Below are 17,198 nucleotides of genomic sequence, written 5' to 3'. Positions count from 1 at the left end.
GACCCCCCTTCTGCCGGAGGGGACCTGCCGCTCCTGTCTGCACGCGGGCCACACTAGCTCCCCACTGCAGTGCACGTGGCCCAGGTGGAAGGAGAAGCAGGAGACATTCAATCTATTACCTTCTTGTTTTTGTAAACAGGAGTATGTAGTGTTTCTGTCCTGAAGAACAAAACCCCAAGCAGGTTGGGAGAGGAGAGTCGTGAAGAAGAACAAACCTTGGCCTCTCAGGCCCTGAGCGCAGAGGAGGGAGTGGGGGTAGGGTCTGGCCCGCAGCTGCTGCAGAGCCCTCAGGGAGGGAAGACAGGCTCCTGGGGATCCTGACCAGAGGGTCAATGACCACCTTCCACCTATAGGCCTCTGACCTGCCCCGTCCTCTGCAGGGAGCCGAGTGCCATCCTTCGAGAATGTCCTACAGGACGGCAGCCCTGAGGCCTGCAGCCACGGCCAGCCCCGCCTGCCCGCCGATGTCTACCTGCCAGGTAACCGCAATGGGCATTCGGGCTGGGGGGTGAGTATACTGTCACCATCCGTCCACATGGACCGTCCAGTGACTGTCCCCATGGAGCTGGGAGTCTGGCTGGACTGGTCATGGAGGGGCTGGCTTGTCAGGAGCCCAGGTCTCTCTCCCTGGCTCTACTCACGCTCCTTCCATTGATCCCAAAGCACAGCCAGACCCTGGCCACACAGTCACCCCGTGCGGCCGCTTGCTGTCTGGGTCAGGGCCTGTGCGTGAGGCCCCTTCACACCTAGAGCCACTTTAGCGTCAGGAAGGTCGGAGGGACTGCTTGTCCTTCTTTCCATCCACCTCCTGCTTGGGGCCTGGTAGGCAGGTCTAACCCCGCTGCTATCTCCCACTCTTACTTCACCCATGGGCCCAGTAGGCCCTGTTCGGGTACCCCAACAGCAGGGCCTCGGCCCCAGGGAGCTACACACACAAAGCCACCTGCATGCCCCAGGCCTGATGCAGGCCACCAGTCCTCCGCCTCTGCCTGAGGGGCTGACGGGGCCCAGGTGAAACCGCACATCGCAAGCCGGGGCTGGGAGGCCAGGTGGGGTGCCAGGCACCTGCAAGGCCCAAGGGCAGTGGGGGAAGGGCCTTTGCTTCTCTGCCCCCCACCTTTTAAAAGATTTATTTATTTATTTGACAGAGATCACAAGTAGGCAGAGAGGCAGGCAGAGAGAGAGAGAGAGAGGAGGAAGTAGGCTCCCTGCTGAGCAGAGAGCCCGATGTGGGACTGGATCCCAGGGCCCTGGGATCATAACCTGAGCCGAAGGCAGAGGCTCTAACCCACTGACCCACCCAGGTGCCCCTCTTCCCCCCTTTTTGAAAGGCTTCTGCTCCCCTGCTGGCTGCCCCCAATTCCTTTCTTCTTTGTTCCTGTGGGTCAAGGTACTTAGCTTTAAGTCCTGGGCTCCAAAGATAGGGACAGGAGTCGGGGACCCTCAGAGACTTGTGCCTGCTGCCTGTTAAGATACCATCTGAGGATCTAAAATCAAGATAAGGGGCGCCTGGGTGGCTCAGTGGATTGAAGCCTCTGCCTTCGGCTCGGGTCATGATCCCAGGGTCCTGGGATCGAGCCCCGCATGGGGCTCTCTGCTCTGCAGGGAGCCTGCTAACTCCTCTCTCTCTCTCTGCCTGCCTCTCTGCCTACTTGTGATCTCTGTCTGTCAAATAAATAAATAAAATCTTTAAAAAAATAAAAAATAAAAAATAAAATCAAGATAAATAGCCATTATGCCCTCAAAGTCTGGCTGGTGCCATGTGGCTCAGAAGCACCTTTGCCCTGCCGCCTGCCCTAGTTCTTGGTGACCCGTGCAGCGGGCCTGGCTGTGATGTGCTTTGGTTTGAAGGTGTATTGTTCCGCCCACCTCAGCATCTGGATAAGCAGTGGGCTGTGCAGAGGGTCCGGTTAGCCCAGAGGGTGGCACGGTCATCAGGGGTAGCAACGGCAGTAAGTGCCATCAGTACTTATGCCCCCCACCCCCAAGAGAAACCCATGGGTGAAAGCCATGTTTAGGACCAGCGTCCTATAGAGCAACAGAAAATTCCAGTAAGTTCTTTCAAGGAACTTCAGTGATTTCCATATAAATACAAGCTTGGGGGGGGGGGCATGGGGAGAGCCCAGAGAGGGACTTCCTAGAAGCACAAGCAAGAATTGTGATCCTGGGATACCTTGAGCACACCCAGCAGTGCCAGCCCCTGCTCCGCAGTGTCTGGATGTCAGAACGGGACACCAGGCTCTCTGCCTCTCTCACCCCCAAACCCCAGGCCAGTGATATGCCTCCTTCAGCTCCACAGGTCGGGGGGGGGGGGGCGCAGGCCAGGTGTGGAGGGGCTTACGGAGAGGCTGAAATATGTTTGGGGCAGCAGAAGCCAGAGTCCAGCCCCAGAGCTGTGGGCCCACTGGAGCCCACAGGGAGGGCGATGCTGTGGCTCTGGGGCCCACACCCCCTGCCCCTCAGCTTGTGCACATTGTGTGCTGTGCCCTGGGCACTGCCATGTGCTTTGAGGGGCGCTCCCCACGGGCATTGCTGATGGTACCTGGAGGCTGGGCAGGGGGCCTTGCAGACGTGCATACCGTCATAAGCATACATGTACCTGTCTTCCTTTATTCCTGAGCTGGCATGTTCTATTCTGCTATGGGGTCTCGTTTAGCAAAGAATGCTAAACGTCTTCTACATCGGGGTGTGTTCGAGAATGGGGACGTGCACACGGGTGTCTTTGTTCTTTATGGCAGCTGCACAGCTGTCCCCTGGAGGGACAGGCACAGTGTAGCGAACCTTCGTGTTCATGGTGTTTTAGGGGGATGATGAGGAGGCTGGTAAGATCCGTGTGGGAAAGCTAGATGTGGGCGGTCATTTGGGGCGCGGGCCCCCCGGGATCCCCCTTCCTCAAGGTGAACCCCACCTGCCCTGACCTCTGCCCTGTGCACGCTTCCCTGGGCTGAGTCCCTCTGCGTTGTTGGGCTGTGGCCCGTGCTCTGTTCTCCTTTGTTTCAGCACGTGAGTCTGTGGGCATTTAGTCCCATGTGTCCCCCCCCCCCCCCAGGCAGTCTCGTCATAAAGCAGTGCATTCGCTGTGGAATGTGCGGGTCTGTCAGTGCTTTGCTAACTGAGCTTCCATCTCTCTCCTCCTCTGCACAGCCCTGGGGCCTGACTCCTGCTCTGTTGGTATAGAGGAGTAAGCTGGTACGTGATCTTCTGCATCCGTGTCGCGGGGTGGCTCTGAGGGTCATCCTAGATGGTGCTGGACTGAGGACCTCCCCAGCTGCCTCTCCCTCTCCTGCTCCCTCCCTGCGGGTGCCTTGCCCTTTTCTGGGCTTCTTCCACGTCCGTGTCTTCCCTGGGGTCTTGAATTCTGAATCCAGAACTCTCCAAACGTGCTACACCTTTGCTCCTAAGAGGTGGTCCCTAGGGGTATGACATTGGCCAACTTTTGGAGCCGGAGCTCTTTCTGTCTGGACTAGGTGGCCCAGGCAGGCTTTGTTAGCCTTTAAGGTCCCAGGAATGGTGACTTAGTCCTTGCTGAGACACCCCTGTTGCTGCTGACTAATCTGTCCCCCAGCCTACCTGTGGAACTTTCCGGAATACCAGCACATGGCTGAAATCCGTGTACTAGGAAGCCATGGGAGGTTGACCTCTCCCTGATTGGGAAATGCCCTCTACCTGGGTGACCTTGCCGAACGACCGTTCCATGGAAGGTCATTCAGAGCGCCAGCCAGACGGGTGACTGCATTTAGGACCTTCTTCCCCTCCTTCACGTGACAGTAGTGGTTCTGGAAGTCCAGTGGTGGAGAAGCCGGTGCCTTCAGTGGCCCAAGCTTTCCCAGACGTGCGTGGGGTGGAGCGCTCCAGCAGAACCCCCGGCCCATCCTGGCAGTGAGGGCCCAGCAGCCCCTGCGGGGAGATGCGCCCCAGGCTGATGTGCGGCCTTCCTCCTGGCCAGCTGTCCCGAGCTTCCGTGTCTGTCCACTCATTCTGACACCTGCATTTATGTCCTTGTACGAACTCTTCTGCTTGAATGTTTCTTCTGACAAATATTCGTCTCTATTGAAGTCGGGCCCAACACTTCTATAAAGTCGGCCCTGGTCTGCATGTTAGTGGATGTTGAGTGCTGTGATCTAGGTGAAACTTCCAAAAGTGAAAATGCACAGAGGTCAGGCTGAGCTCCAGAGAACTGTATTTTGCCTGCAGGCTGCATAGCAGAGCTGACGCCCCACACAAAGCCACCTAAGAAATCAGTTCCTCCACCTCAGAGTCTGTGTCATAGGTGACGGGGCAGACGCACTCCTTGGTTTGTGATTTGAAGGCTGTCCCCGTGGAGCCCGTATCCAGTGGACGGGCGGCGGGCAGCCGTCCCTCTGTAGTTGTGCCGGTCACTTGCTGCTATGGGCTTGTGTCACCGGGGGGCACCCTCCGTCCAGGGACAGAGTCCCTCATGGCATCAGGAGGCCTCTGAAGAAGGCAGGTTGGGGCTCTGGGGGCTGCTCTGAGCACAGAGTTGTCTCCAGGTCCAAGTGCACTCTCCTCTGCCTGGGCTTGCCCGAGTCCTGGTCTAATTCAGTAGTGAAGGGTAGTGGCTGGTCAGATCCCAGGAACCAAGGGCCAGGTGAGGGAGGAGGCCCCAGGGGGCAGGAGCCCATGGTACCCGTTGCATTCCATTTGGGGCATCAGATGGTGCTGTTGCCTGGGTTCTGCTCCAGAAGAGACAGGCCCCCCCTTACTCTGCTGAGGCTGGAGTTCTAGGTCTCTGTGTGGTCCTGCCACAGACAGTGTAGGGGGTGCTGGGTGGCCCTGCTCTCTGGGGGGGCTCATGGTTGGTGGAAGCTGAGCCCGATGGCTGAGTGGGCCACCCATGACCACTTTTCCCTCTGCTCCTGCCCACAGGATGGTCCACCTCCATGGAGACGCCCCACAGCCTCCGTACCGCTGGCCCACCCCGGCCTGACCCTGGGGCCACTGAGCTGACCCCACTCTGAGAGCCTGGCCAGGCTGGCAGCATGGAGCCCTTAGCTCCCCAGACTTTGCCGGGGGGCCACCAGATTCTGCGTGACCCCTGGCCTCTCCCGTCTTGCACGCTCTGCGTGGCCGTTGGCTCTGAGGGGCCACACAACCCTTGATTGAAGAGCACAGTGGACTGTCTCCTCTGACAAATTCCTTTTTCTATAGTCGATGTATTTGTCAATGGTACAAGATGAAGGACAGCAGCTTTCTGTTCTGGGCTCTGAGGTTTCCCCCAGACGTCCCATTGGCTGAGTGGCTGGGACTGGGGCCTGACCACCCACATGCAGCCTGGACCAGCTTCTCCCAGCACCCTAGCTACTGGGGACTTGACATCCCAAGAACTCAGCACAAATTCTCCGAAGAAAAGTGTATTGGTGGGTGAAGCGGTGTCTTCACAGGAGATGTCCTAAGGGTCTTGTTGGCCAAGGTGGAAAGGAAGTGGGGTCTGAGTCATGGTCAATGAAGGAAACAGTGCCTGTCCCCTACCCCCCTGTGCCTGTGTCCTTGGCAGCCTGGCTATTGCTGTTTTGTGCCCTCTGCTGCTTCTTCCCCTTCCTGCTCCAGTCCTGGGGGGCAAGGCTGCCTCCTGTAGCTACCCCTACCCACTCAGGCCCACTCAGCCTTGGGGGCTGGGGGCTTGGGGCTGGGTCTGACTGAGGGGCCAAGACAGCAGGTAGTGACCGGTGGCCCCTCTTGGCCCTGCACACCTTTTCTGAAGTGGCTTTGCTCATGTGGCAGGTGCCTGCCCGTGAGGGGCTTTCTGCTAGGTTCCTGGGGCTGCTGTCCACTTGCCCCAGGGAGGGATGTGAGCGGCTTCCCTGCTCCCTCTTGACCACCGAAGCGTCCCTTGGTTTTTCTTTGACTTGTTCTCTCTGGGCTCCCTGTGGTGGACCGGCCTGGGGAATGCACTTGGCAGATCCTATCTGAGGTGACCTTGCCTTTTTTTTTTTTTTTAAAGCAAAACTTTCTGGGTGACAAAGGCAAAGGGGGCATCCAGCCCTGGTGTCCCAGGTGACAGCTGGTCCCCAGCAGGGACCTTCCAGGTGGTTGGGTCTGTGCAGGCCCCTGAGGTGGGAAGACTTTCCTGGTCTGGGATGAGGGGTGCAGAGCGGCCCGCTTTCTGAGGAGCTGCCCTGGAAAGGATGGTTCTGGGGCAGCCGGCAGTTGTCCATGGAGCCCTGTGGCCCAGCCGGCCTGTGTGTGCAAAGCTCTGGCCCCCACCGCAGCACCCTCCCTGTGGCTCGTTCTGCAGGGTGCTCAGGAGAGAAACTAGCCGTAGGGGACTCATCTCTCCATTTGAGCCTATGAGCAGAGTGCTGGCCTAGACACAGCTCTCAGACGTGCTCAGGCCGGCTTCCCCCAGCCTCCAGACTCCCCGGCTCCCCTGCCCTCCCCTGCTGCCCACTGTGTGCTCCTGCCCGCGCGTACCCCGAGAGGTGCAGACACACGCACACGCAGCCTGGCTGCCTCCCTCCCTCCCTCCCGCTCCTTCCTGCTCCTGACCCGCCAGCCCTGGCCTCTAACCGTTGGTCTTGGTGCCAGTACTCTGTCTGAAGGCCAGGATGCAGACTGGCCTGTCTTGGACTTACTGTGCTATCATTTGATGTACTCTGATTGGCTAGTTTTGGTTCGTTTTTACTGTATATTTATAGTAATAAAATCATGCAGCAATATCTTGTCCGCTCCTTCCTCTGCACATTGCCCTGAGGGACCTCGGCTGTTTCCTGGTCTGGAGGCAGGACGGCTGAGCGGCTCCTGGCGGCTCTGGGAGCCCCCACTGCAGCACGAACACACCGTGTGTGAGATGTCAGTGACATGTGACTTCCAAGAGGACGACAGGGCATGAGATGGTATGTGAAGCACGTGACCTGCTGTTTATTACAGCTGAGTTCGTCCCTGTGCTGATTCTGGGTTGGAGTGACGCGGACTCTGGGGTTGGGGCTTGTCTTCTGGCAGCAGAGCCATCCCCGTCTTCACAGATATTTCCTGAGCTCCTACCGTGCCTCAAACCGGCATGTGTCAGGCCCCCGGGTGTTTGTGTTCTAGAGCCAGAGACACTGTGCAAGTGATCCGAAGCTTCCCAGGTGTGATGGCTGTGGGAGGAGTTGGCGGGTGACAAGCTGGAGCTCCACGGGGTACTTGAGTTAACCTGTGGTGGAGGAGGGCTTCTCTGAGGGGTGTTTCAGCCGAGCCCCTGGGTGCCCACAAAGGCCCTGAGGCCACAGTGAGCCTAGTACGACCACTGAGCAGGAACAAGACCCAGTGGCTCTGGTTGCTGGAGCGTCAGGATCAAGGAGTGTCGGGGTGCAGATGCCACAGGACCTTGGAAGGACAGTTTTATTCTGAGAACAGTCAGAAGTTTTGACACAGGGAAGTTACTCTCTCCAGCTTTCGTGTGCAGTGGATTAGAGGGCGAGATTTGGTGGCCGGCCTCCCTGCCCAGCCAGCAGCCTCCCAGCAGGGAAAGGCTCGAGTGCCCAGAGCTCCCAGGCAGCACTGCCCCCGTGCTGCCTCTTCAGGTCCACTGTGACTCAGAGGCTTAATGGGGAGACCGGCCTTCTCAGCTGGTTCGCCCATGCCCTGAGGCAGGCCTGCTGTCCTCAGCCCTGCAGTGGCTCCCTCGTGTTTGGGCGTGACATGGTCCCAGGGTGGGGAGAAGGGCGCGCCATGTCAGATGAATTTCTGCGTGGGCAGCGCCTGGATCCACACTTCTGCCAATGGACCAGGAATTGTGTTAACATCTTGTGTCAGGCAGGGCTTTGGGGTGTGGGGTACCTTTCCTCTGTGCCCCCGTTCCCCAGCCCGCGGTTTGGGGCATGAAGCGGCCGCCTGTGGCCTGGAAATGTGGTTGTGTTGGGATGGGCGCTCGCCCTCACTGACATCTCTTCAGACATGGTTACTTGCCCTGGAATCTGGCTTCTCCCTGCAGGCTTTGGTTGCCCCTTCTGAGTCCTGACCCCAGGACGTGGCTGGGGAAAGGGCCTGCCTCTTTGGATCCTTGTTTCCCATTTCTGACAGTACCAGAACGGACTCCCTGTGTCAGTGAGTGTCTGGTGGGTCCTTCCAACCCCTTGCCCACCCCTCTGCCCTTGCTCTCCTCTCCTGCACCCCCAGCCCTGCTCAGGGCAGCCTTCTCCGCCCCAGCACTTGCCCTGGCTTGTTGGATGCGATTCTCTGAGGCTCTCGCTGGGGCGCCCGTCCTGTGAGCGCAGGTCGTGGTTCCTTCACTCAGCAAATCCATGCCAACCCTGGGAGAATGGAGTTTGGGAGTGGAGTGAGCAGCCCCGCTGCAGGATTCCGAGGAGCCCCAGTGCGCTCTCCTGGATGCTGCTGCTAGTATTCTCCAGCCCCAGTGACTTCCTTCTCCAGCAGACCCAGGGTAAGTACTTCAGGCTCGCCTCCTCTGTGAAAGTTGAGAGGTTTTCTGTTGTGGACACTTGGGAAGGAGACAAGGTGGAAATCTAGGGTGGGATCCTGGCTCCAGCACCAATTGCTGAGTGCTCTTAAGGCAAGTCCTGTTCCTCTCTCAAGTTTCTCCTTGGAAAATGGGGGAAACCCCATTTGCTCCCACCGAGCCTGGCATATGGTTTCTGACTGGGAGGATAGGGGATGCGAGGCGCAGATTTAAGGTCCTTCTCCTCCAGCAGGCTGGGTCGCAGACTGTGTGTGGTCGCAGACTCTGGGGATAGCTGGAGCTCAGTTGTGCCGTGTTTTCTTTGCTCTTTGGGGTCCGGCAGATCGGCAGTGACCTTGGAGGGGAGTGCTTGGCTGGCACGCGAGCAGGGAAGGGTCATGCCTTCAGGTCGCGGGGCTCCGCGTAGAGCCCTCCTGGAGGAGGCACCATCGTGGGCGCTGGGGGCTGCTAGTGTGAAGCCTGCGGGGCGGCGCTCCCAGGGAGGCGCTGATGAAAGGCATGGGACATGGGACTCATGGCAGGCAGTTGGAGCCCCAGACCGCAAGTAGCGCCAGCCCGAGGGCCCCCAGGCCCTGCTCATCTCGGGAGAGCTCGGCGGGCGCGGTGCCTCCTGGGCGTCTTGGGTCTTGAGGGCCGTGGGCTGGGGCGCGTGCAGCCCCTCTCTGCACACGCCCCTTCCGCGCCTCAACGACGCGTCGGAGCGCCGGGAAGGGCTCGGCCCCGATGGGCGTCGGCAATTGGTGGAGGGGCGTGCACATGGGGCGGGGCTGTCTGCGGATTGGTCGGGCCCGGCGGGGGCGGGCCCGCGCATGCACTTAAGGAACGGCGCCGCAGCCGAGGCGGGGCAGTGTCAAGATGTCGGCGGCAGTCCCGGAGCTGAAGCAGATCAGCCGGGTGGAGGCTATGCGCCTGGGGCCGGGTTGGAGCCACTCGTGCCACGCCATGCTGTACGCCGCCAACCCCGGGCAGCTCTTCGGCCGCATCCCTATGCGCTTCTCGGTGCTGGTGAGGACGCGGGTGGGTGGGTGGGCGGGCTGGGGACGGCGCGCCGCTCGCACCCCGCGCCCGTGACCTGGCACTCCCTTGCAGATGCAGATGCGCTTCGACGGGCTGCTGGGTTTTCCCGGGGGCTTCGTGGACCGGCGCTTTTGGTCTCTGGAGGACGGTCTGAACCGGGTACTGGGCCTGGGCCTGGGCTGCCTGCGCCTCACGGAGGCTGACTACCTGAGCTCGCACCTGACCGAGGGCCCGCACCGCGTCGTGGCGCACCTGTACGCACGGCAGCTGACGCTGGAGCAGCTGCACGCCGTGGAAATCAGCGCGGTGCATTCGCGCGATCACGGCCTGGAGGTGGGGCCGCCGCCCGGGCCCCGCCCCCCGCCCCGGGGTTTGGCTCTGGCCCCGTGGAAGGCACCGATGGGTAACACGTCCCCCTGAGGGTCCCCTGGCCGGGCTGGGTGGGGTGTCGCTGTTTCCAGCATTGGGAAGGGGAGAGGGGCTTGGGGGGGCAGGGGTGGGAGCTCCAGGAATGGGGTTCCCTCGGGGCTGTGTTCCATCTGCCTTGCTGCCTGCCATTGCCAATCCTGGGAGTGGGGAGTGGGAGCGGTGTGGGGATGGGATGGGTGGTGCCTTCTGGGGAGGTGGGAAACTAGGGCTGGTTCATGGGCTGGGATCTCATGGTTTGGGTGATGAAGGCTCCTACGGACTATGGGTTTTATAGTTTGGAGGAGGTGGGAGTTATACTTGGGATGTTTGGGAAGAGGGAGCATGGGGTATGAACTGGGGGGCTTCTTGCCAGCAGATGGGAGCTGGGACTGGAGAGTGTAGAGAGTGGTCAGGGGTGCATGGGGTCAGCTTTGAAAGTTGCCTGGGAGTTGAGGGGCTGCACTGCTCCAAAGATACCGCTGGCTTCCGCCTCACCAGACCCTGGCTGCCTTCCCCTGGCCTAGCAGCTCACAGGCTCCTCCTGCAAGGGCTGCACCATCAGTGCCAGGGCCTGGTCTCACCCTGATCTCCTCTCTGCAGGTGCTGGGGCTTGTGCGAGTCCCACTTTACACCCAAAAGGACCGAGTCGGTGGCTTTCCCAACTTCCTGAGCAACGCCTTTACCAGCACCGCCAAGTACCAGTTGCTCTTTGCGCTCAAGGTGCTCAACATGATGCCGGAAGAGAAGCTGGCTGAGGCTTTGGCAGCTGCCACTGAGAAGCAAAAGAAAGCCCTGGAGAAACTCCTCCCGTCTTCTTCCTGAGGTTGAGTTTATGCCGCGCGTCTCTTGCCCTCCCCCCCCTTCTGTGCCCTGAACTCCGAGAAGGCCTCCTCCTGTGTGTGCACAACTCCTCTCCACTGCCTGGGGCGGCTACTGGGTCTGAAGGTGGCCTGGCTTTCCAGGCTTAGGACGTTTTCTCCTGCCCCACCCAAGGCTTAGACTCTCCACATGAGAGGTTGGTGTCACCCACTTACCCAGATGGGTACACAGAGACCATCAAGAAGGCAGTGTATTCTTGTGGAGCATGCTTTGAGTCTGGTCACCAGCCAGCCCTAGGGCTGAGGGAACAGCTGGCTCAGCTCAGAATGCTGGGCTGTTAATTTTGGTGATGGTTAGCTTTACTTGGTTAATTTTTTCTGTGGTGTGTGAACTGGGAGTGAGGCTTGAAAGCCCTTTACCCCAATGGGGCTTGGTCCCCAAGGTAAGCTGGGGCCTTGAAGAGCTGGACCTGTTGAGAAGGGACAGAAAAGGCTATTCGAGGCTGCTGTGTGTTCTGTGGTCCTGGCCACAGGCCTGAGGCTGGGTGCACGGGAGGGTCCCTTCTTCCACTACCCAGGGACTTAAGACTGGGAGCCAGGCACAAGAGTGTGGGCTCCATTCAGTGTGGAGCTGACGCGGGCCTCCTGTCTCAGGTGGAGGTGCCGTCCACTTTCTGTGTGGCTGCTGTGGGACTGCTGCCTTCAGGCCTCTACAGGCCCTGCGCCTGGGCCGGGGCTTCTGGCTGCATCTGAGCTCAGCTCACTGCTCTCTGCTTTGCAAGCTTCCCTTTCTCCATTCCCAGCACAGGCTGCAGGCAGCTCCAGGACATGGCATAGAAGCACTGGCCAGGTGTACAGAATGACAGCCGCAGAGCCACCACAGACACGAAGGTCACCACTGGCAGTCTCCTATGGCCCGATGTCCAGAAGGACACCTCCGTGAAGCTAACAAAGTTTCCACAGCACCTGCTCGGCCTGGTAAGGAAAGCTGTGCTCTGGCCCAGCCTGAGCGCCTGTTCCGCCTTAGAGCCTCGATGAAGTGGCCAGCACGTGGGGGCAAAGGCACTTCATTCTGTAAATAAAATACCTGTACCTTGTTCCTCTCTTACTTCCTTGGGGCTTGGGAGTGTGCGTCACTCTTCAGATCGCTTTTGTGGACTGGATGGGGCTGGGAGCAAGGGCAGCCGACAGAGGGCTACCGGGCACTGCCAGAGCAGGAGGGGGTCAGCTGGTCCGCCCTGCTCTGCACATGGTGGTCTCTGTCCTGACAGAGGGGGCTTGGGTCCCAGGGGGTTACTGAAGTTGGGGTCTCAGCCTGGCTTGCCCCTGGCCTCAGTCTGTCAGTCAGCAGTGTGTGTGGCATGACCAGGATGGAGCCGCTCACCATCAGAGCTTACATTTTATTTTCCAGCAAATGACATATGCTGTCCAGGTGCCTAATCCTCTCCATGGGGCACCTGTGGTGTACGGGGATCTGCTCTCTCCCACCGTGGCCCTGCCCACTCTGGGCCTCACCCCCACGTTCTGGCCTACAGGCCCCCGTCCTGCTTCTGTGGGGGCCTCACTCCTCGCACCGGCCACAGCCCTGTGCTGCTTCTGCTGGCTGCTCGGGAGGCTGGATCCTCTGGCCCGCTGGGGCCCGGCCCGCCACAGCCGCTTGCTGTCCGCACTCCTGTCTTCCAGGCACACAGCTTCAGGGTGGATCAGTCACCCAACGTCAGATTCTGAGAAGGGAAAGGGAAGACTGAAGGGGGAGCTCACCGCTGCCCAGTGCGCCCTGCTCTCGCAGCCCGGGGCCTGGCCGGACGGACACTCACCGTCCCTCCCAGCTAAGGCTCCCGCCAGTTCTCCTTCCCGTTCAGCACTTGCAGCTTCTCCAAGCTCTGGGTCACTGAGCATAGCACTCGCCCTGAGGATGGGAGCAATTAGTTACTGCTTTGCAAGTGTGAGAAGAAGGGGTATGGGGGGTGGTGCCTAGGACTGCGTCACCATGAGGGATAGTGGGCTAGGGCAGGGCTGACCCAGGGGTTGCAGCTGACCAGGCAGGGCTCTCCCTATTCACCCACTTTTGGCCCCTGGTGTGGGTGAGGCCACTGGCTGCCTTCCCAGAGACGCACCCATTTCCTGGACTCGATCCTCCAGTGCTCCTGACAGCTCAGGGAGGCTCAGAGTCTGCAGCGAGGCCTGCCAGCCGCTGGAATCTGTGGAACAGAGAGCCAGGTAGGCCTAGGGTTGGTGTGGTCACCGCAGGTCCCGCCTCTGTCCTAAGCTGCTGCGACCAGGGGACCCACTCAGTTGTCGGTTCCTGCATGACCGCCTTGTTACACCAAAACGTATTGTCCCACTGTTGCTTCAAAGTACTAATGGTCAGTCTGGGCCCTGCCCCAGGAATGAAAGCATGAGGGTCCCTGGCCTACAGTGAGGTTTTGTCCTGGGGTAGCCCCAGCTGTAGGCTGCAGAAGTCACCTGAGATCCTGGATAACACAGATAGCCAGAGCCCAAGGGCTTTGCCTCCCACCAGGGGGAAGAAATCGGGGAGAAAAGGTGCCCTCCCTCTGGAGTGTGGGATGGTACGGAGAAGAGCAGCAGTGAGTGTGATCACTGCTGGAACAGGTGGTTAACACTGGGCCTAGGGCAGCGTCTGTGTGATCCAGGGCTGGACACTGTTCTTACCAGCTGTGGGGAGGAGGGCTCTGCCCAGGGGGGACCCTCGGGTGGGCACCTCCTGCTTCACTCTGGCTGACAGCTCCGCTTGGCAGGCTCTGTCAGACACAAGACCAGGTGCTGGTGAGGAAGAGGCCTGGCAGTAGTGCCTGGCCCCAGAGAGTGGCAGACACCCCCACCCCCAATCTCCCCGTCAGGTGGGGCTCTGCCTTAATTGCAGGCTCCCAAGGCCCGAGACACAGGCAGAGGATGAGTTGCACACTGCGTGCAGGCTCTCGGGGCCCTATGTGCTGCCTGGGTCTGCCCTGCAGAAAGGCAAAGCCAGAATAACACGGAGGAGGGCAGTGAGTGATCCCAAGAGACCCTAAAATCAAGCCCTTGGTTGAAGAATCTTCAGGCATCGGTGACTCAGGGTCCAGCCTGGGCCTGGGGACCGCTCAGATACCCACTCACCGCAGCTGCTCCAAGACAAGCGCGGCATCCCGGGCGAGGGCCCAGGTCTCCTGCAGCTGGGCGTGCACGTCCTTCCGGGCACCGTCCTGCTCCAGGAGGCAGCTCTCCACCACGGCGCGCAGCTCCTGCTCCTGCGACACCTGACCCCGCATGGCCTCCACCTCCTCACAGCGCTGCGGTGGGAGAGGCCACCGTGAGGTGGGACACGGGGTGGGTAAGTGAGCCAGGGGGATTCGAGGCCAGGGTCACTTGGGCTGGGTTCCCCCAACCCCGGTTCTCTTTCTGCCATCTCTATTGGTGCTCAACTCCCGCTCTCCTGGGCTAGAGGAAGGGGATGCCTGTCTCCAGATGGAGCCGCCTCTGCTTTGGGTCCCTTCCCTCAAAGGCTGTGGCGTCTGCGCCGGCTGCTCGTCCTCTGCCCTCCCGCTTTATCTTCTGTGTCCCTCTGAGCTCCAGCCTCTGGGTCTCCTCTTTGGCACAGGAGCGGTAATGCTTTCTGCTCTTCCTGTCCCACTGCCTGTCCCAGCTGCTTCTCCCTGCTGACCCTGGGTAAGCGTCCCCACTGCTGGCTCTCCTCCTCTGCAGGTGTGTCTGCCTGGCCCCTCCCCTGCTCGCCACCTACCTTGTGCAGCTGGATGGCGAGCTCCTGCATCTCCGCTTCGAGCCGGTCGGCATAGGCCAGTTCTAGGGCATCGCTGGGGGGACGGGCGCTGCTGTGCCAGCGGGCGATGGCAGAGGTCATCTTCCTCTTCGGCCCAAACAAGCTGTAGGGGTGAAGGAGAGAGGTGTACAGATCTGCGGTGCGTACAGGGGTGCCATGGACCGTCCTTCCACCAAGACGGTCCCCTAGGAAAGGTCCCGGCTTTGAAGGGGGAGAGTGGCCCCCAGGATCCTGGGACAGATGACAGAAACAAAGGGTTCTCTGAAGTGACCCCGGTTGGGGCTGGCCTCCCCTGCCTGCTTCCTCTCCCTGCCTGGCTGCTGCTTTCACTCAACAGGGAGCTCAGGCCAGCTGGGGCCAGGCCGTGCATGGTCTCCCACCAACCTGGGAAGCTCTCAGAAGTGGACAGCAAAAGTCCGGATGCCCTTACCACAGCAGCGGCAGCAGGCCAGCCTGTGGGCTGGAGAGGCCAGCTGGCTGCAGAAGCGAGCAGAATTCCAGACAGGGCGGCTCGTTCCACCCCAATGCGGGGACGTTGGGAGCTAAGCTAGCCCCTTCGGGCTGGGGGAAACAAGGGGCCCGCAGCCACGAAGGGCCCCTCTGTACTCACGTGATGCCGATTTCCTTCAGGTCGCTCTCCGTGAGGGTCAGGAAGATGCGGAGGTCCACGTCCTGCTCCTCGAACACCTGCAGGTACTTCCGACACCCGATCTGATCCAGCAGCGTGGCGAGGTCCTGGGGGGCAAAGGAGCCAGGGTGAGTCAGAGGACGGGTGGGGCCCCGAGACTTGAGGGCCTACTAATGCACTGCTGCAGCGCAGAGCCCTTCCTGGCAAGCGTGCCTTCCTGACATGGGTGTAAGTCTGTCAGTTCCCCAGTGGGATGGTACTGCCTCGCCAGGAGCTCCAGCCCCCCTTCCCCTCCCCACTAGTGCCACCAGGCAGAGTAGGCTGTCCAGACCACCTCAGCCTGGACAGCCTTAGTGTTGCTTGGAGGGTGGGTCCAGTAGCAACAAACTCTTAGCCTGTTTCCCTGCGACTGTCTTAATTTCTCCTTCGCTTGTGAAGGATAGTTTTTGCTTGGATATAGCATTTCTGCTTGAGGTTTTTGTTTTTGTTTTGTTTTGTTTTTTCTTATTACTTTGACTAGGTCATCAGATGTCTTCTGGTTTCTGATGGGAAATTAGTGGGTAATCTTAGGAGAGTTCCTTTTGTGTAAGAGACTCACTTCTGTCTTGTTCCCTTCAAAATTCTCCTTTTGCTTCTGGGCAGTTTCATTACTTAAGGTCTAGCTATGGATCGGAGTTCAGCCCACTTAGGGCTCACGCAGCCTCCCTCCCTGCACTGGCTGTCTTCCTGTGGAGGCTCTGGAGACGGAATTCTCCTCCCTCTCCGCAGTCTGTCGCTGCTGCTTGGTGCAGACATTATTTAGTGCCTTTTCTGTAAAGTCTGTGCTCCTTCTCTCATGTGGCCATAGAAGTCTCTCCTTGGCTAGCGTAGTGGTCAGCTAAGGACTGGACAGATTTCCTTAAACATCAGAGACGAATCAGTCTCCCCCCTTTGGTGCATAGCTCTGTAGGCTTGGAACACAGCTTCAACACCCAGCTGGGCAGACGACAGTCCTCCCCTAGCCTTCCCTTCCAGCCATCAGATGCATTCTCGCATCTTTCCTGGCCATACATGGAGCACATCCCTGAGCACGTTTGTGGCCTCCCATATCCCTAGGACTCTGTCAGAGCTCTACAAAGCTCCTGTGGACATCTCATTCCCTACCTTTCCTTTTCAGCTTTGTGATTAATCTTCTTTGCCCCAACTATTATCCAGCACCTCAGGTAGCTGCAAAGTTAAAACACGTGCCTATAATTATTTTCAGCACACTTTCTGCGAGGAGAGGGCTTCTGTTGCATTGGGTAGACAAGGTGCCAGTGAAGTCAGATACAGTTCTGTAAGCTAGGGAGTCGTCCCATGCAGCCAAAAATGCTGACTCTTTCAGAAAGAAACCCTGGGGAGCCCCTGGCGTGGCTGTCACAGGGACCCAAGCCCTGCGGAGGGAGCGTGGGGTGCAGGCACATCAGCTGCTTCTCCTGAATCAACATTTCCAAGTTGCTCCAAGCTTCTGGGTGATTCAGAGTTTTGAAAAAAGTTATTCTGACTACCTCTGCCAGTTTATTGCCTTTGATGGAGGAGCCATCTTTCAAAGGTTGTTACTCTGCCATTTTCCTTAACCTACTTTCTCAAACAGCCTTAAGATCTCACAACCACCACACCCCCATCATGTATTTAAGGAATTGAAAGATGTAGCTGTTCACTGAGCCCGGAAACAAGGCCCCAGAGAGAGCTCCCTGGAGGGGCCACACAGAGAAGCCGGCGAAACTGCGGCTTCCAGTGAACAGCAGAGCTGTGACCTTAATAAATGGTGAAAATGTACTCTCTCTCTCATCTTTGTACCACTTATGCCCACAGAGGGCAGGAGAACGTGGCAAACAGGGAGGTGAGCTGCTGTGCCGTACCCAGAACCCTAAGAAGCTGGTCGGCCAGAGGGACCCACGACGAGGAAGGCAGAGATGGCGGTTTTCCTTAAGTGCCACTTCATGTCTGCTTCATACGCACCCTGTCCCTGACTTCTGCGCGCACCTCTGTACAACTGGTCCTCTTTTTCTCCTCCCCAGCCTCAGGGAGGCTAAGTCAAGTATGGAAAGCAAGGGGAGAGTTTCCCAATGGAAAGGGATGGAACAGAAGCCCTGCAGCCAGCACCTGGAG

The 17,198-nt window shown here is 59.2% G+C and overlaps 3 protein-coding genes across 28 annotated transcripts in view; 2 read left to right on the top strand and 1 right to left on the bottom strand.

Annotated features, from left to right (window-relative positions):
* MGRN1 (mahogunin ring finger 1) overlaps positions 1-6,677 on the top strand; it is a 57,035-nt gene extending 50,358 nt beyond the window's left edge. For 3 of the 6 annotated variants that reach the window (XM_059154501.1, XM_059154498.1, XM_059154502.1), the window contains 3 exons: positions 381-479; positions 3,145-3,189; positions 4,888-6,677. In XM_059154501.1, the coding sequence (XP_059010484.1) occupies positions 381-479; positions 3,145-3,177 (132 nt within the window). In that variant the 3' untranslated portion in view covers positions 3,178-3,189; positions 4,888-6,677. The remainder of the gene's footprint in view (positions 1-380; positions 480-3,144; positions 3,190-4,887) is intronic. The other 3 variants (XM_059154499.1, XM_059154497.1, XM_059154500.1) reach the window with 1 other exon arrangement.
* A 154-nt stretch (positions 6,678-6,831) lies between these two features.
* Positions 6,832-16,865, top strand: NUDT16L1 (nudix hydrolase 16 like 1). 13 transcript variants are annotated; one of them, XM_059154527.1, is made up of 8 exons: positions 6,832-9,424; positions 9,509-9,839; positions 10,445-10,667; positions 11,466-13,993; positions 14,365-14,579; positions 15,071-15,133; positions 16,432-16,558; positions 16,724-16,865. In XM_059154527.1, the coding sequence occupies exons 1-3, from the start codon at positions 9,275-9,277 to the stop codon at positions 10,597-10,599; spliced, it is 636 nt and encodes a 211-aa protein (XP_059010510.1). In that variant the 5' UTR covers positions 6,832-9,274; the 3' UTR covers positions 10,600-10,667; positions 11,466-13,993; positions 14,365-14,579; positions 15,071-15,133; positions 16,432-16,558; positions 16,724-16,865. The 13 variants fall into 13 exon arrangements, with proteins under 13 accessions (XP_059010510.1, XP_059010506.1, XP_059010509.1 ...); XM_059154523.1 differs by having other exon boundaries at positions 16,432-16,638; XM_059154526.1 differs by lacking the exon at positions 16,432-16,558.
* Positions 12,049-17,198, bottom strand: part of ANKS3 (ankyrin repeat and sterile alpha motif domain containing 3) — a 38,275-nt gene continuing 33,125 nt past the window's right edge. For 7 of the 9 annotated variants that reach the window (XM_059154488.1, XM_059154489.1, XM_059154487.1 and 4 more), the window contains 7 exons: positions 15,051-15,175; positions 14,402-14,543; positions 13,780-13,952; positions 13,336-13,424; positions 12,780-12,863; positions 12,480-12,571; positions 12,049-12,406 (listed from right to left, as the gene is read on the bottom strand). In XM_059154488.1, the coding sequence (XP_059010471.1) occupies positions 12,492-12,571; positions 12,780-12,863; positions 13,336-13,424; positions 13,780-13,952; positions 14,402-14,543; positions 15,051-15,175 (693 nt within the window). In that variant the 3' untranslated portion in view covers positions 12,049-12,406; positions 12,480-12,491. The remainder of the gene's footprint in view (positions 12,407-12,479; positions 12,572-12,779; positions 12,864-13,335; positions 13,425-13,779; positions 13,953-14,401; positions 14,544-15,050; positions 15,176-17,198) is intronic. The other 2 variants (XM_059154490.1, XM_059154492.1) reach the window with 2 other exon arrangements.

Source organism: Mustela lutreola, chromosome 17, assembly GCF_030435805.1.
Source record: "Mustela lutreola isolate mMusLut2 chromosome 17, mMusLut2.pri, whole genome shotgun sequence".
In the NCBI taxonomy this organism is placed as follows: domain Eukaryota; kingdom Metazoa; phylum Chordata; class Mammalia; order Carnivora; family Mustelidae; genus Mustela; species Mustela lutreola.
This window is presented reverse-complemented; position numbering and strand designations above follow the sequence as displayed.